This window comes from Ischnura elegans, chromosome 7, assembly GCF_921293095.1.
Source record: "Ischnura elegans chromosome 7, ioIscEleg1.1, whole genome shotgun sequence".
Lineage (NCBI taxonomy): Eukaryota > Metazoa > Arthropoda > Insecta > Odonata > Coenagrionidae > Ischnura > Ischnura elegans.
Genome location: NC_060252.1, coordinates 66,622,708 through 66,641,680, shown reverse-complemented (window position 1 = coordinate 66,641,680; position 18,973 = coordinate 66,622,708). Strand labels below are relative to the sequence as shown.

General features: G+C 38.1%; 1 protein-coding gene across 1 annotated transcript in view; it reads left to right on the top strand.

Annotated features, from left to right (window-relative positions):
- The first annotated feature begins 2,303 nt into the window (after positions 1–2,303).
- LOC124162469 (neuropeptides capa receptor-like) overlaps positions 2,304–18,973 on the top strand; it is a 526,934-nt gene continuing 510,264 nt past the window's right edge. Inside the window, exon 1 of the mRNA XM_046539010.1 lies at positions 2,304–5,550. Within this exon, the coding sequence (XP_046394966.1) occupies positions 5,175–5,550 (376 nt within the window). The 5' untranslated portion in view covers positions 2,304–5,174. The remainder of the gene's footprint in view (positions 5,551–18,973) is intronic.

Genomic DNA, 18,973 nt, shown 5'->3' with positions numbered 1-18,973 from the left:
TTTGGAGCGGAGTAATTCTCACGAGAAAAAGGCGATTTTTTTGGGAAGTTTACAATTTTTTTCTCCTAATAGGTTTTTACGTGTGCAACTGTGAAGACATACAAACCAAGGCTACATATATCCTATGTTTTTTAGTGGAAACAGTTCCTCGTTACATGCAAAAATGGCCCCCTAGCGACCTAAATGGTAGCTTGCTGCAACGGCACTTTTCTGGCGTGGTATCCAGTCCCCTTAAGTTCCCGACACTTTAAATATTTTTTATTCTATTTTGCCACGCTTATGTCTTGACCTCTTCATTACCTCTACCTGGACTTGCTCTAATTTTATTAAATATTTGTCACATTGTGCCCGTGGCATTGACATTGTTGAAATATTTACTTCGCAAAAGTCATGAGAAAATGATAATTTTAAGATAACGCATCGTATCCGTGAAATATCTAGGGGTTAGGCTCAATAATGATCTATCGTGGAATAAACATATTCGAGAAATAACCGGTCAAGCTAATCGTAAAATGGGTTTTGTTAAAAGAATATTAGGAAAGTGCGACGACAAAGTGAGAGAAATTAGCTACTTTTCCCTCGTTAGACCACATCTGGAATACGCTGCCAGTGTTTGGGACCCTCATGAAAAAGGCTTAATAACAGAGTTAGAACGCGTGCAAAGAAGAGCTGCCAGGTATGTGAAAGGTCGTTACGATAGTCTTGTTAGTGTAACTGACCTCTTAGATAAACTCGGATGGGAATCTCTGTCGGACCGTAGATCGAAAAATAGACTAAACCTTTTAGATAAATTCAAGAGCAGTGTCTTTTCTGACGAAGTTAACCATATCTTGCGGACGCCTACGTACTACGGAAGAGCAGATCATATAAATAAAATAAGAGAGATAGATTGTAGAACAGACAGATTCCGAATGTCATTTTTTCCACGATCAATAAGAGATTATAACGGCAGCAATAGAACTCGTAAATAGATTGCATGACTTGTAGTGTAGCCTACTAACCTATGTAAAACTTAATGCATGTTTCTGAATTTTAATTCTATATTCTATTTCTAACAGCATATAGTAGTATAGTTTGTTATTATACGGGACGTTTTTGGACGGTGTGGTGTGCATGTGGAAGTCCAAATGCATGCTGCATGCTGGTGATTGATCACCCCCTGCCAAACACCCTAGAGGTGACTCGCAGGGTATTATGTAGATGTAGATGTATCCGCTCAACCTGTCGTATTTTGTCTTTTCTGTAAAGTAACCCTTTCTTGAAATTTCTGCCATGTCGAAATCTTTACTTTGTATCTTGTTCGCCCCTATCAATCAATATTAGCCTGCATCTCGAATCCAAAGGATTAAAATTTGAGAAAATAATTTGGTAAAATGTTAAAATTTTGATGATAGCAAAGGAAAAATCGTTCAAATCCACACACTAAGAGAATCAAAACACCGTAAGCAACAAACAGGTATTGCGTCATGAAAAAGGACCGACCAAGGGGTAGTGATGCGTCATCTTAAGGATAGTCAACCGAATCAAATACTCTTAAGGTTAGTTTAAAGGCTTTTGTAATCTCATGTAGAAACATAATCTTGTCATTAATGAGCGCGCGTATAATGTAGGCGTGAATGAGGATGCGAAAGCGAATGGAATAGGTGAAGCACGCGCGGGATTCACCGCTGCGGTCAAATCCCAAACCGAAAAGAGTATATTAGAAGTTAGCCTCGGTGGTGGCAGGGTGAAATCCTTGCCTGTCACAGAAGAGGTCGCGGGTTCGAGTCCCACTTGGGTAGTTTGCCCCAATCTAGAGCATAGATGTCCGCGTACTTTTTATTGTGAAGTTAAATGCTGTGAAGTTGACGGCCAATGGTGCTGTTTTCGCTGGTATAGGAATAAATAAATAGATTTTTAGAAATAAATATATTTTGCTTTACATAAAAAATTTGAAAAAGTGTTCCGTGGTACAACATTCTCCCCTATATATAAATTGGGAAAGCTCTCTCTGTCAAAGACGTTTGTGGCGACAGTTTTAAACCCATTTAAATGCGCGGTGAGTGACAGCATTACTGGAGGCCGACTGGAGAATCGTCTACTGTAATATTTGTTGGAGGTTTTAGGTTTAGCACGGGGCCGAGATATGGGCTACGAGAGCGAACGGACGAACTACATATCTCGCACAGAAGGAGGGGGTGGGAGTGACCAGTGCGTGGGAGGGGAGAGGCGAAGCGCATGGAGGGGAGGGTGACTCTCAGACACAGAGGGAGAGAGAGGCTCTCTCTCCCCTCTTGGCGTTCATTCCGAATCCGACACGCGATCGTCTTCGTTCGCCGCGCGGGGAATTTGTTGTGCGATGCCGTACTGGTAGGATGGGAGTGCGATGGAGTCCTCACACCACTGCCAGTGATTTGTCAGTTCGAAAAGTTGTTCGAGTTCCATTCGATTCGATAGCCACCGATCCCCTCAGGGTGAACTACTTAACGTCAGTTTTGTGACTGAGGCGGACTCGTGTGTCAGTGCACTTGATTGTTCATCTATAGTGTTGCTTACCCAATGACGGCTGAGTGAAGTGTGATCCCTATATCTTTCGCTTCGTTGCCACCATGTTTTCTTCCTGAAACCATATTGTTTGGAAAGGTTTTCTTTTTTTAAATTTACGTCCAGTAGAACTTATTCTCGAAGAATGTGAACGTATAAGGAAGACAATATTTTGATGGTAATTTTGTAACCGAGGAAGACAGCGAGACTTTCTGTGCATCTCATTACATACTAATTTAATGGACGTTTTTGTCCATCCTCTTCGTCTTTCTCGGAAAAAAGAGACGCAAACTCTGGTTTGGTGAATAATATCTTGTGCCAAAGTGTTTATTTGATCGAAATAAAATTTACCTTTGCTGAGCAAGTGGAAATTGCTCATTGGTACTTGTGAGTGAATGTCTCCCTAAGTGTGATTTTGCTTTCCATTCTTCATAAGTTTTTTTGTGGAGGATGACATTGAACTGTGGTAAAAGTGCGCAAAAACAAGCCTCAAAATCGCACAGGGCCAGTCGCAAATTGAACTGAGAACATCTCGCCTTGGAGAGATTCGTGATTGGTGCAAAAATGATTTCGCCGGGCAAGTGAGCTAAAAAGTGGAGTGAAATATTTCGTCTTTCGTGCTGTCAGGAAATTTTATCAATATTTTCGCGAAGTTTTAATTTTTATTTCATCGATCTTTCATCTTTGAGCTTCTCTCATGTGTTTACCTTTTCTCGCCCTAATTTTGGAAATCAAAGTGCGCTAGAAAAATAGTGGATGTTCTCATATACGGATTCTTTCCGCGTGAAGATAGCGTGGACATGAGACCGAAGGATAGTGATTGCTCTGCTTGAGTCATGACAGAGTTGTGAAAGATTTGTGGATCCGAAATCCACTATTTCAATCTGTCACTCATGTTCCCCTTGACACAAAGAAGATTTATATATTTTGTCGAGTAGAGCCCGTTTGTTTTTACTCCTTACTTTTTTCTTCTCTTTGTGCAATCTTCAAAATCTATTCACCTTTTATCGCTGGGAAAATATTGGTACGGCCACTCAACTGTTTGCCCTTCAACTTGAAAAGTTTTTTTTCTATAGTGATATGAGCTATTTGCGTTTCCTTCCGACTTACCACCCGGGATGGGTCGCTTCCACGCTTGGCCGAAGGAGAGGAGTGCCTGGACTCTTATATAGGTGATTCGCGCCGTATAAGTTCCAAGATCCCTTAAGTGGCGTCCTCGAAGAGCGATCAAATGGATTAGATTTTTACCCACAAACTGCTGCGCTGTCATGCGTGCCTTTCGTTTCTTTGGATAGAGAAGTGTAGTTGTATATCTTTAGTGAATGAATCAGGTGTCCCAAATAAAGTTAAACCTCAACGGTTTTATTATAGAAACTGACCAGTCTCACGGAAATCGACCTTGACACCCAAGCAATCGGACGACCTCAGGATTCCCAAAAACTTCAAGCGTTCTTTTTTCCCTGTTGGGAACCGTAATCGCAGGATATTTTATTTGATGTGAATACAATTACCCTCATTAATCATTAGGGGGTTTAACGTCACTTGAAATTTACAAAAAATAAATCGAATAGTAAAGGACTTGTAAGTGGGCAGATGTTTCATTAGGTAATGCGAAAATATTCATAAAAAATTTTGCACACTGAGTCTTTGAATTGACATTGAAAAAGTTTTGTGAGATGGTAACCCTCAATGAATTATTAGCTCTAAGCGGAAGTTTCATCATACGCTATAATCCTTTTCGAATTTTTAAGACTTATATTACGACTTTCTAGGCTTGACTGTATGATAATTGCACACACCTCACTTCCGCTTTTTTACTGTGCTCACTCTACCTTCTAAACTTTTCCCGAATCTATTCACATATCTTTTGGCGAAACGTTTAATTTTATGTGGTCTGTAATCCATGAATATAATTCGCTTTTTCCATGAAGATTCCGATATCTAGGAATGAGTGCATGTGTTGCGTGTGCGTTTTGTGGCCGTGGTGAAATTTTTATCGCTTTTTTTCACCTTAATTTTTTCAAATGTATCTCATTTTCGACTTAATTGAGATAATTGCGTGAGATTTTTTAGCACAAGTGGAGGAAAGTAATAAAGTTGTATTCGCCAAAAAAAAACGAAATATTAAGTTCACTACATCCGAAACTTTTTTGGCCTTTGGATCGTCTTTTTCCAACCACAGCTCAGTTTTCGTAGCTTTTCATAGCCTTGAGTTTTCTTATAGGTCTCGTAGGCCTTATTTGAGATTATTGCATTAAATTAAATTGGTTTGAAGAGGCGAAATAAAGTGATAAAAGTGTGTTCGCAAAGGAAACTTGAAATAATAAGTTCATGGGATGCGAATCTTTTTTGACTATTAGATCGTGTTTTCCCCCGTACAGCTGATCCATAAACGCCCTAACTTGTGTCTCTGATTCCAGCAGTGTCACTCGCGAGGATAAAAAAACAGCGTGCTGTGTTTCGGGGTAGCAGCTCTTTACCGGACGGCCGCGTCGTCACTATTATGCAGTCGTGGGCGGACGTCGAACTCCTCGCCGTTGGATACGGGTGCATAAGGTGAAAGTCTTCCGCGGAAGGAAGCCGAATATTTTTTTTCGAACTCTATCGTAGTCTTGGACGCCTTCGGAGCGGAGTGGCTTAAACTGCCGGCCATGGACGAGGGCCTGCCCGATAGGGCCTCCTGGCTCCTCGGGGAACAGGATGGCAACTGGAGCGGTGGTCCCACCCCAAGCGACTACCTGTCGCTATTCCCCACTTCGGGCTCCGCGCTGGACGATGGAGCTGGTGGGTCGAACTACACCTTCAACATGACCTTAGACGAGTACTTGCTCAAGGTCAGGGGACCCAAGCATTTGCCGCTGAACCTCGTGGTGACCATCACGGTCATCTACGCCATCATCTTCGTCGCGGGAGTCATCGGGAACGTGTCGGTGTGCGCAGTCATCGTGAGGAACCATAGCATGCATACGGCGACAAACTACTACCTGTTCAGCCTGGCGGTGTCCGATTTGACCATGCTGCTTTTCGGTGAGTGACAACAAAATAAATTTTCTTCGAGGCATCGTTACACGGTACATTAATCCGTAATAGTTGATGTCTCTTTGCCTAAACGATGTTTGTGGAACGGAACGGAACATTCACGAATGCATGAACCTAATTAGAACAGGTTCTATGTTCTGTTCATGGATTCGCACAAGTTGGGTGGTTACGCGATTCATTTTCGTGTTCAATCACGCTTTCATACATTTAGACATTGACTCCTGAGGGTTCATGCGTTGTTTAACCAGGCTTTTATATTTTGATCGAGGATTTTGCGCCTCTTTACGATAAAAAATTGACGTAATTATGATAATAATATTCATTTATTATCGTGAGCCCATGGCCATGGCCCAAGAGAAAATAACGGCAGGTAACTTTTAACAATTCAGAATGGATCGTAAAAATAAAAGAATACAAATTTAAAAAAGGCCTGTGCGGTCCGCTGATAGGTACTATGAGGACAATTCAATATTTCCATCATGTCACACAAGCAATAATGTATGCAAAAAAGAAATATCACGCCGTGATGTAACAGAAACCATTACATATTGTAAAACAATACAGAGAATATAGGTCGCACTGTGATTTTGCGGAATCTGTTCTCAGTCAGTCGTTAATTTAAATGCGTCACAAGAAAAAAATATTTAGCATGCATATCAAAAAGTCGTGCGCTGCGTGATTTACCCGAAGATTTGGCCGGACGCGTCGAATGGACATGAAAATTGTTACAGGGTGTTCATAGTATGAAAATGGCCCATCAAAATAAAGCGTGGGGACATCAATACCGTATTTATAGGAAGAATTGGCCTTGTTGAAGGTTCAAACTGCGGACGGAAAATTGTCGGGATCTTCTTCCACCTTTGATTGACATGAGCGAACAGTGTGTTTACCATTATTATTTACGGATTTTAGGTCGCTGTCACTTAAAATGTTATTAATCATACACGATGAATGGATAAATACTGATGAAATAATGGCAGTCGTGTTTTTTTAATCCTATGAGATTTTAAAACTTGTTATGAATGTATTGAAAAAAAGTTCGTGTGCCGATATCTGTCCTTCATAGGAAGCTATATTTTTTATAGTTTATGCTTAGTTAGGAACCTAGAATTGGAACCTGATAAACGTATTGAAGGAAGTTTTCGTGTTTGGACAGAATTCCACTTCTTAACATATTTGAGAACCACGAAACCATCCCATGGAAATCTTTAATATTTTATATTTATTTTACTGAATATAATTAGATTATATGATGGATGTGTCAGATACACGTTAAAAAATATTACGGTCGTATGCACAATTTTATATTTTATTACATTACCAACATTTTTTTTTTATTCATTATTTTATGGCACACCTACGTATTTTTACGTTTATAGGTGTAAATTAATTGAGTGTTGGAATAATAAACTGTGCGCGATAGCTTTCTAGTGGTTAATAGTGTGAGACAATAATTTACTATAACATATGGTAATTAGTTACTGCTACTACTGGGTTATATCTGGGAGAACTTAGTTTAGCACTAGATTCTTGATCACGAATATTATTCTTGTATTTCCCCTTCTGTGTAATTTGGAGAATGCAAAATTACGAGCCTTCTCAATAGGTTTGCTTGCTTACCGTCAGTTCTATAAGTTATCTTAGGCACTATTAATCCACGAAGGCAATCGGAATTCCAGAGTAAATTCCGAGTGCTGACTCGATAACAACTAATTTGAGAGGTATCTTGCCTTTGCTCATGACCTACTATTCAGAGTAATATGAGCTCGTGTTCTGACTCGTCGTGTCAAGGGTAGTGCGCCCTGTTCGTCTCGACATGGGACCTAAAAGAAAGTGGAGAATCATGTAGAATATTGAAAAGTTGTTGAGTATGGGCTATGCTGAAATTTTCCTTGGAGAATTGACTTGGGGAGGCCTATAAAAGGGTGACGATCGGTTTCAAAGGAGCATTGCAGCTCAAAGTGAGACATTTCTTATAAAATATTTTTGAAAAAATAATTCCCGACTGACTGATTCGTACAAATATTTGGGGTGAATACATTTGGGAAAAAATACAATTTCAGGAATAGTTACTGCTGGAACAGTTAAAAAAGACGTTAGAGAAGAAATGTCGATAACATTACATTATCCGCTAACCCGTACTTGATATTACCTATTGCTTTGAAAGATATCACTACAGAATACGATTTTTTTTGGAAAGTTTCGACTCCATAACCATTAAAATTCTTACCTGTGTAAGTACCAAGTAGAAACTCAAAGTAATAAATTTTATATTAAATATTTTTGAACTTGAATTCTTGAGTCAACACAGGGTATGGGTTTCAAACTACGTCTGTATTCTAATTAGATGATACTGACTTATTTCCTAAAACGCTGTAAGCGTCCTTACGCTAGGCTGACTTAGAGGTGGCTTCAAAATTCCTTCAAAATTCCAACCAAAAATCCATCTCGGTGATTCTCTTGTAAGTCCTGAAAATTTCGCTAACTTCTTGAGTTAATTAAAAATGGGTACCCTAATTATCGGCTTATTCTTGTTTTCACATCTCGTATCAGGTTGACATCGATCGTTGGGAGTCCAAATGCATGCTGCATGCTGGTGATTGATCACCCCCTGCCAAACACCCTAGAGGTGGCTCGCAGGGTATTATGTAGATGTAGATCTCATAAAAATCGGTTGCTTTTTGTCGGATAGCTTGGGCAACTGATGGATGAGGCTATTCATGTCCGAAAACCATTACTTTAATAATGTCAATTTTAAATGCGTCGTACGTGTTGTTAAAATGACGCTTTGGTAAAATAAGTTTGCTTTTTAAACCTAATTGTAGTCACGTGGCTAAATTTATAGATATAATTGACCCACAGATGGGCATAATGTGCTGAATATCAATCATGTATGGCTTAATATATGGACGAAGGAAAAACTGTTTTCTTTTGTATAACAGCCCTCACCTTTGACTAAATTGTCAACACCACGCGTTATGCTTTGAGTAAATTATCTAATGCTTTTTGTATCAAACTAGCGCACCAAGTTGGTCCTCTTTATTTAGTAACTTTACCCGAATAGCTAGGAATATGTATATGCCACGCAGTGGAAATATCTCATTCCTCTTTTAATGGTTGGAGCTAGGGGGACTTTCAAAGCGGCGAGTCAGAGAAGGACCTATATATCAGCTGACCGCGACTACGGCCTCGCGGTACAGCGTGAATCAAAGGGTTTGGCGCGTTACGCTTCAAAGTGCAGTTTTATTCGATCGAAAGAGTGGTATACTGTTACCTTTATGACTCTATTTGTAGCGACCCCTTTATGTTTAGTAATACGTTTGACTAATTTAGTTTACCTAATATTCGCCCCAATTAGGGGATGAATTTGAGATCCGAGGCAAATAAAACATGTCCTTCCACTATCGTGAATACCATTCGGTGCAATTTTTTGGTATTTAGTGAATCATCTTTATCATTAGTCTTTTTATTTTTTTGCGCGACCTTGTATTGGGGCCCACCAATTTTCGTACCTTATAATGCCGTTGACTGGTGTCCGGTTTGCACGATCTGCAATCAGCAATCGTAATCAGCAATTGATCGGATTTGATCACCTCTGGTTAGTACAAAAATTCTGCAGAATTCTGAATTTTTGTACTGACCTAATTCCTATTAGAATATATTTCCGACATTACTAAGCAGGACTTAGTGCTCACTACACTATAGCACCCACTTCCGACCACTGACTGTCTGATTCATACAAATGTTTGAGGTGAAAACTTTTTAGGATATACATTTTTAGGAAATGGTATTGCTGCAGCTCGATTCTGTAAATGTGATATGGCCGTCACAAGCGGATTTCGTCAATGTATTCACGGCTTTGACGCTGGAGCGATTCTGAAACTTTTTAGTGACGTCACTCTCACAGCCGCGTCCGTGAAAATATTCACGCCCAAGAGGGCCCGTGGTAGCTTCGTCGCGGCAATGCGCTCTAATTTTTCATTATGAATTTACGCTGTGATTGATAATTAATAGCACATAATTCATTAATTACGATGGTGGCTATTTCATATTGTCACTTCCCATAAGTAATATGTATTAAAAACAAATAAAAGAAATGCGTAAAGTTAAATTTACATCAGCGTACCATTTAATATTGCGATATTGCCTTTATTGCGATTGAAGTTGGTGAGAAGTTAAACTTTGCGGAGGGTTTGACGATTATATTATATTTCTGCATCTGCTAGAATATACAAGTCAAATACTGAAAACTTAATGTTCATAATAATTTGGAGTAGAACCAATGGTAAAAGTATATTGTACGGTATTGAATGTTAACAGATTTATTTAATATTTGTTTTGTAAGTTCAAGCCTTCGATTTGTTTTTATTAAGGAGAATTGAGGCTCTTTGCATAGCTCCGCTACTGTTGCATGAGCATCAATGTCGACGGAGGCAATAGATGCACATACTTCAGCGGCAGATACGCGATATCAACAATCCCTTCGAGATGCGGGAAGAGGATTTAAGAGGTTTGTCCCGCGTATCTCGAGGATTGGCGATGGATATTGTCACTGAACTCAAACCACTATTAACTCGTAGACGTTTAGGTGGCTTGCCGGGGCATGATTTAGTACGTTAAGGTAAACATTAATCATCCATTCCATCTCTTCCATGCATTATTGCTGCCGACGTTCAGTAACACGACCAACATGACTCTTTTTTCTGTTGACATAATAGAAATACTAAGACATGTAAACATCTCGTCTTCTAGCAGAAACTTTTAATTATCAACTCGTATTCGCGCCAGAAACATTTTCACCAGTATAAATCGTGAATAGTGGCATGTGCTTGCACAATCAGACAATTAAATATGCACGACGGCGCATTTAAAATTATCTACTGAAATGATGAGAACAGCTCAAACGCACACGAGAATGAACCATTATCAAATAATAAAATAACACTTGTTCTCATTCCGCGTAAGCATTTGCTCCATATTATTATTGCTATTGCTGAGAAAATTAGTGCTAATTATGAATTACGAGCCTGCTACGTGATAACTGGCTTCGATACGCAGCACTTGGCAACATATAAAAGAGGTAATATACAGTAGCTACAGCTAGAAACTAATTAAGCAACCGTAACTTATCATTAATAGGTACTTTTAAAAGAAAAGACCTCACTCAAAATTGAGTAAAGAAGTATTATTTACTTTGGGAGTGAATATTCCACGGCATTGTATATGTTTCTCTATGGTAACTGAAGTTGCAGTTGGCCGCTGAAGTAAGTTTGTATCGGAGATTCTGATTCGTTCCTCGCGTCCGCACAGATACCAACATAAGAAACTGAAGTGATCGTTCGCAATCCGTCAAACATCTCACGACACAGGCTTACAGGATCGCTTGAACGTCTTTCACGGTGAGAGGCGTGAGAACTCCACTGTGGTTCGAACCACGCGAAGCACAGGTATGACATTTACAGAATCGAGCTGCTGGAATCAGAAAAAACGTCGTCAGAGAAAAAAATGTCGATGATATTACATAATCTGCTAACATGTACTTGATATTCCTTATTACTTTGAAAGATATTACAACAAAAATGCTTCAATTAATGGACACATTCGAAACCGGCACCATTTGATTTATTATTTATGTAGATACTATAAAACCCACCACTTCCGACCACTAGCTGGCTCACTAATTCAAATGTTTGGGGTGAACGAGACTAGATACCTACGACAAAACCCCAAAATATTTTCGAAGCACTTAAGTTTTATGAAATCAGGTTACTGTAATGGCTAGAGTGTTGGCTCCCCATACCTTGGGTTCGGGTTCAAATCCCAGCAGTGACAGAGAATTTTCATTAGATCTGATCTAGCCTGATCTCTGCTTTTGAAGACATTTCAAGGGTAACACTCCGTCCGTCGGATGGGACGTTAATTCGCGGTCCCCTTGGCGCCTTTCATTAAGCGCAGGCTAATGCCGACGCCGGGTTTCTCTCCAGCCTTCCTGCCATTCCCTTCACTCTCGGTGACAATGACCTCAGCCGTCGGTCACCTAAATACACCATACCTAAATTTACTCTACAATACATTGTTTCCAACTGCCTTTATACCTTCACTTTTTTTAGGAGATTTTTTTAGATAAAAATAAATGAGTTTTCAAAAATGTCATTTTTCAAACCACTTGGCACTTCGAGAAAGCAATTTTTCATACCGATCAAAATTTTATTTTTAATTTTTTTTAAATTTTCAGTCAGCGCTTTTAATTCCAGGCAAAATCGTGAATTTTCTCTCCATTTTAATCATACTGAGGGTAGATAAAATCGAAAAAAAGATCCTTAAGGAACCAATGGCAGACAAAAATTCTAAGTGCAGCAGATGTGAGAGCCAGAGCCGCTTGGACCGCTTTTATTCTTAGTCTATATAACTGACCTCTCGGATAGCATTACATCCTATGCTTTTCACCGATGACTGCATAATTTAAATAGGAAAATAGAAGAGATGAGCGGTCGCGAAGTCCCTCAAAATGAAGTAAACAAAGTCGCAGATTGGGTATCAGAAAATGGAATGTGTATTTATCCAAAAAAAAAGTGAAAATTTATTACTTTTTGCAGGAAACTAAACTAAAAAAAAGTACAGCTGGGAGAGGCTACTCATTTCAAGGGAGGGGTAATTCCAAAAAGTGAGATGTGTAAGCAATTAGGGGTGTATGTAATGAACGATTTAGTGTGGGAGGCAAATGTGGAGCAGGTAACAAAATAGGCGTTAAAAATGTTTAACCGGGTGATGAGAAATTTAAAGGAAAGCGGTCTTACTACAAAGGAAATCGTATGCCCAAGACTGCGTAATCTAAAATCTATTGCCAAAATTTAAAGAAAAGTGAAATAATGGTTAATTACTGAACTTGTAACTGCTTTAATTAGTTTTTTAAAGTATACCGGGACTTGCCGTGGTGATAACTTTTACGGGAGTCACCTGCAATGTACAATCGTGCGAAAGTTCCACGGAGAAAAAATCATCTGCGTCAAGGCGGATAATTTTTTCTCTGTGGATCTTTGAATGTGGATTTAGTTAACCTGAAATTGACAATTATTTTATTGAATTCTCCTATTTTGTTTTTAAAGTTCCTAAAACTTTTTGTTTAATGTTATTTTTGTTTTTTTTTCTTATGAAATTGAAATTTGAAATGTGATATTAATATCATACTGTCAATATTCCACTATGTAGGATGAGTTGAAACTTCTTACAAGCCTTATGGCTTAGAAGGACCCAGTTTTATATGCTTATAAAGGCAATTATTGTTAAAAAAAAGGTGTAAGGACTGAAGGATGGTATAATGAGGCCAGGTGGGTCTGGGGCAAAAGCGAGTAACGGAAATATGTTCCAGGAACCAGGTGCACCTCTAAGTGTTAACCATGATTGTGTTCGCTTAAAATTGCGTGTTCTTTTAGGGTGCAATGCTTCAGCGACGAATGGGCTCTTTGCGGACCATCACAACCTCTCTTTTTAACTCTGTTAGTGGGGCTCTAATTAAAGTACATTCTTCGGATCCCATATATCCGTGAAGCCATTACGCAATATTGTCATATTAACCCTTACAGTGCCAGGGCCATTTCCTATCTCTCGCGAAAAGTGCCAGAAGCGCGATAGTGCTCCTACTGCAATGTAACTTTTAGGAGCTGATAGCTCACTAATCATTCGATAGTCAATATCCATTTTATTTTTACATTAACTATTTTCTTTAAATTATAAAAATTAATTAACATTACCAAAAATTCGAAAAAATAATATATGAAAAAGGTGTAACCACATATAATAAAGATTTTATAAAGTTTTTGAACATACACCTTTAGTTGTTTTTGAGATTTAATTTTTTTTCCTAACCTACTGCAAAATCAGCAAAAATGCCTTGGCATTTTTAGCATTGCAACTAGAAAATCGGTTGGCACGTAAAGGGTTAAGTGTTTATATCATGGAATTGCAGATTTTGCACACATTTTTTCAACACTATCCGAACCCACTAGAAATATAGCATAAATAAAAGAATCTAAAGAGATTGCTCCTTCATTATCAAACGATAGCAGTAGTTATGCTAACATGCATTGATGAATTATAAAGCTACATTTATTATGAAATGTATACACAAAAAAGCGCAAGTTCTGAATTTTTTCACCTCCTTTCCACGGCGTTAATGGAAAGAATGTAATTTTTCTTGTAATATATTCATTATAGGTACTGATTTATGATGAATATCCTGTAATGCATTGCTTGTAACGTAGAGGCAAGCAATGCACTACATCTGTAATAATCAACGAGTGTTGTACCTAGCTTCATTTACCTGTGACAGTTCATTGGTGTATTTTCAGGAAGTCAACCTAGAGGAACAGAATTATTGCGTAGAAACTTGTGACGATGCTGATCTAACCCTGCATAGGCGGATCAAGGGAGGGCATGGGGGCCCGAACCCACCCCCCCTTGACGCTTAAAAAATAGACAAGATTTTTAATACGGTTATCATTACGTTCGTTTTATTTTGTGTATTACGGAGTCTCAAACATTTAATTTGATATTACTAACTTTCATATCAAAATAAAGAGATTATTTTCTACAGTAATTTTAATCTCAAAAATGAGAAGACCCGTCAGACCCTTGTGCCCCCTCCCCCCAGAAAAAATCTCCTGTAATCGTGGGAATAATTTTAGTTACACTGTAAAGTAAAAGTCGTTGCGAAAAAATTATGATAATGTATCCGTAATAAAATGACATTCCGGATAGAAAAAAGGCACCTCATATTGCACTTATTGAAGTACTATAAAATGACTGTTGTAGTCTGGAGTCAAATATCATTGGCGTATTTTCTTCGTATTTAGCTCCGGTTAAGGCTATTCAAGGCCAACATTTCGATGATGAACTAACTCATCGTCATCAAGGCTATGAATGTCTCCATCATTCTTTGCCCTTATGACGGTAAGGCAGTTTCTCTTCGATGCGTTGGCCTTAAACAACCTTACTCGGAGCCAAACCCGAGAAGATGTCATCAATAGCTTCCGCCGGGAAGGCTTACGATCCAGATATGATTAGGTGTCAATTTTCTGTGAATCTTGATTTTTTTCAATTGCAAAAATTCCACAAGTGTAAGTGATTTTTTTAACGGAAATAAGCATATGCATTCCTTTTAAGTAGATTGTTTTCGATATAATCTCACTAAACCGTTTCCGACATTGCCAATTTTGTCCCCGTGGACACAATTAATTTGGAACTCCAACCCTAACAAGAACCCAAACTCCATTAAGTCATGATACCGACGGCCGTAGACAAATTATCTTAGTTTACGTAGCGTTTTTTAGGTTGTGGGAGAGTTCTTTGAATTTAATGCGCAGGAAAATGTCGACAAAGGTCTACTTACCTTGAAATTGCAAGATGAAAACATGCTATAAACGAGTTATTGCCAGGAAAAGCGCCAAATACCTACCTTCTCGTGGAGGAGTGACGCATTCTCTTAACTTCATCATGGATTTTTTGTTTTAAACTAGATCCCTTTGTGTACGTAACGTTTTTTTCGCGTTTACTCCCAAATAGGGCTATTTTCCCTGATGTATGTCGATTAGATTCCCCTGCTTTCCTCTTGTCATGGGTCCTTCTCAAGTTGAACCACTTAAAGCCGTTCATGCGTTAAGGGTCGATCGCGCCAAATGACGCTCTACCTGAAATGCTTTTACGTCCAGTTCTTTGAACAGCTTTCCTCCTGCATCGCTTAGTGCGGCTATCAAGGGTATGCCTCTAATATTGTCCTGAAAATAGATATTGTTTTGGCACGCTAGAACCTGCGTTTTAAAAAAAGCTTTTGAGCATCTCATATTTAGCGTGGAAACATATGGACTTGCCCTATGAAGAGCTATTAACATCCTAGCATGACCAAAATCCAGTGAAATATTATTCAGAACGAGAGATAAATTTGGCCCAATCATATGTAGGGATTTTAGCCCCAAAACATGACAAAAAACGAGTAAAATTTTGCTCGGAACGAGAAGTAAATTCTAAAATGAGGGTAAGAATCCTGTAAGATTTTGGCCAATAAATATCCAGTCCATCTTTTTTAGTGCGCTGACTGCCATTCATTTGGCAGATTAATTTGGAAATTCGGCGCTTCATCGTGATGAACGTACAAAAACTACTCATTTTGTTATTTAAAGATTTAGAATCACATCGTCTTGACAGTAGCGATGCATTTGATTATTTCTTTTTGGTAATGTGAAAGGGAGTTTGAAGGTATGGATGGAGGTTGGTGAGATGAAATGAAATTTTAATCTCAAAGGTTTTATGACGGTAATAATTTATTTGTAATGGATTTGGCCTGTCCGAAACACTTTAAAGAGCAATGTAAATTCAGTGAGCTCTTTAGTAATAAAATAACCTTATGGAAAAACTTAGTTATCACAGTTAGGTTTGCGTTTTGTTTTCTTCAATATAGCCCGCATATAACTCCATGATAGATACTCGTTGTGGTAAATGTCGGTGCAATCATTTGACTTACTCCTCTTCTAGTTCTCTGTATTTATGTTTTTTCATTCATATATTTCTTGAAATATCAAATAGGGGTCATTTCCTAGCGTTCAGTGTCATTGCTTACATATATTTTACGAATACACGCGCAATAGCATGCATTATCTGCTTGAAATTGCATTAAAAAGTTGAAAGGGGTCGAAAATTATCTTGTTAAACCACTTTTAATAACAAAAAAAATTTATTTTCGGTGGTTTGGTCAAGCCTTTTCATATTTACATATTTTCTTTTCGCTTTTTAATAAAGGCTACATCAGGATTTCAGAAATTCTACGATGCAGTTGGGCGGATGAATAAATCGAAACTTGTTTAATGGTCCCTCTTTGCCACCGTACCAAACGAAGTTATAATTTATCTATCTATAGTGATGTCAATGTAAAACTGTGGAACTTTAGTACAGTTTCCATTGCATAGCATTTGCTGAAGGCCTGATGGTATCTATATTAAAAGTGAAACGTTGTCTCATCATATTTTAGTTATATTTAATATAGTTAATTACATCAACAATACAATTCTTGTAATATAAGTTTTACCAAGCTTCCGAATGTAATAAAAGTAGCCATAAAATTTTTTGAATATATTAGTGAAACATGAAGTTCTAACTTTTCGAACTTATGTGGAGCAACGAAAACAATTGCCTGACAGAGTCAAATATCTCCGATGAGAATTAAGGCGAACCTTTTGAAGTCTGACTAATGGAAACAGTTACTTAGAGACTTCCAAAAGCGTTTAATTGGCTTATTCTTCATTGGCGCAATTTTGTACGGGATAAGATTTCTAGCCGTTTATCTTCGCGGTGGTAGCTTGGTATTTAAATTTAGGGGGACGAATGTCGATATCAATCTACACTAGGAATTTAATTTGATGGAAAATTGTATTTCTAGGAGTAAGATGGATTAAAGTTTGGAAGTATTCCTAACTTTAATCTACCAAACTTTTAGAGAATAGGACTCATTTATTTACACAATCAAGCATTTAGACTAAGCCCATTAGTTTTCATAAAGGTCATTAGTTTTAAAGGCCATTGTGTAATATGTTTTTCTCTGATTATGTGACTTTTCATTTCGATCGGTTGTGGACGATATCACTTCATGGAAATTCATTATAATAAGATACAAACAGCAGTAGTAATTTTCCGCTCTATTTTATTCACTCAACCGGTTTCAATATTTACGCGTTACTATCACGCGACACGGCATTATCAAGAGCTGCCTCAGCTCTTGATAATGTCGTGTCGCCATTTACACGTCATTATCAGCTTTGGATAGCGTCTAAATGTTGAAACAGGTGAATTGAATATAAAAATAACTACAGAGTGTTTGTATGTAATGGCTTTTAATTGTTATAAATCTTAGAAATAATTGTGTATAGCTGTAAGAAGATTCTTTTTGTAGGAAGCCCTCTTTGCCTGCGCTATTCTACAGATTATTTCTTTTTTGCTTCGTCCATCGTTGGTAAGCCAAATTACCAAGGATGGACGAAGCAAGAAAGAAATAGTCAGTCAATTGCGCAGGAGAAGAGGGCTTTCTACAAAAAGAAGAATCTTCTTACAGCTGAGAATACAAGCATAGAAGTAATTCATCATATGCCACATATTGAGTATGTTTCTCAATGGAAGCGAGGCTTGGACGTTGACTGCAGCAGAGAAGTCAAGAGTGGAAGCATTCGAAATGTGGTACTGCCGAAGAATGATGAAGATAAAATGGATTGACCGTACAAGTAACGAGGAAGTGCTAAGAAGTGTTGGAAAAAAAGAGAAGCCTCCTAAATACCTTAAGCAGAAGACGGGACAACTTCTTTGGCCACATTTTGAGGCACGATGGCCTGATGAAGACTATCTTCGAAGGACAAGTGGAAGGGAAAACGGGCAAGGTACGACCTCGAATGAGTTACAATAGGACAGGTTGTAATGGATGTAGAAGAGAAGAAATACGTCGCTAAAAAAAGGTTAGCGGATAGGAGAGAAAAATAGAGTGCTGCGTCAAACCAATCTTAGGATTGTTGACTAATGATGATTAGCTGTTATGAATGGTACAGACCGCATTGGAAAGAAAATTTGACCTAAAAGTTAATATAAATGCTTTTTTTAATACTGTAGTATCATATTCTCATAGGTATGGATATTTCAAGTGTTTCAATCCTCATTAGAATATTGAGTTTCGAGACAAGAAAATATATAATTTGACTGGTTTTTAAAAAGTTTTGAAGCATATGGAGAGAGAACGATATATTTTTTTGTCATGAGGGAGGATAAATTGTTCTGCAGTACCAGTGAAAGGGAGTAGTCCAACTAGAAGGAACTGATGGTTCAGATCAAGAAGATCAGTCATGCAAAAATTGCCACAGCGTGCGGGCGGGTCGAAGGCCTCACAAAATCGGTTGCAGACCTGCATGATATGGAGGCAACGGAAAATCACTCGTCTCTCCGGGAGATGCTGCTTTCCATTTTACAAAGATGGTCTTACCCTGCGATAAAATTGGAAGTATTCTCATCTAATACCTGAAAACAGGTTTATAGAGGGGAATATTAGATTGAAGGGAAGATATGAATTAAAATTAACGTATGAGCAAAAAGTTAAATGCGAGCGATAATTGAGCGATAAAATTGCTGAGCGTTTTTTTACTACAACAATGCTTGAATCTTCATTCGAAAAGTTTTTATTGATCGTCGTTAAATAATTTTTCTCTATTTTTGTGTTTGTGAAATTTGTGTTTTAATGTTTTTTTTTAAGAAAAAGTCAATAACCTATGACATTTCGTCAAAAGTCAATAACATATAGTAACAATCGTGCAAACAGGATTTGTAAATATTTCGGGATTGACCAAAAATCTCAAATTAATACTTCCGATTTGGAGGCACTGTAAAA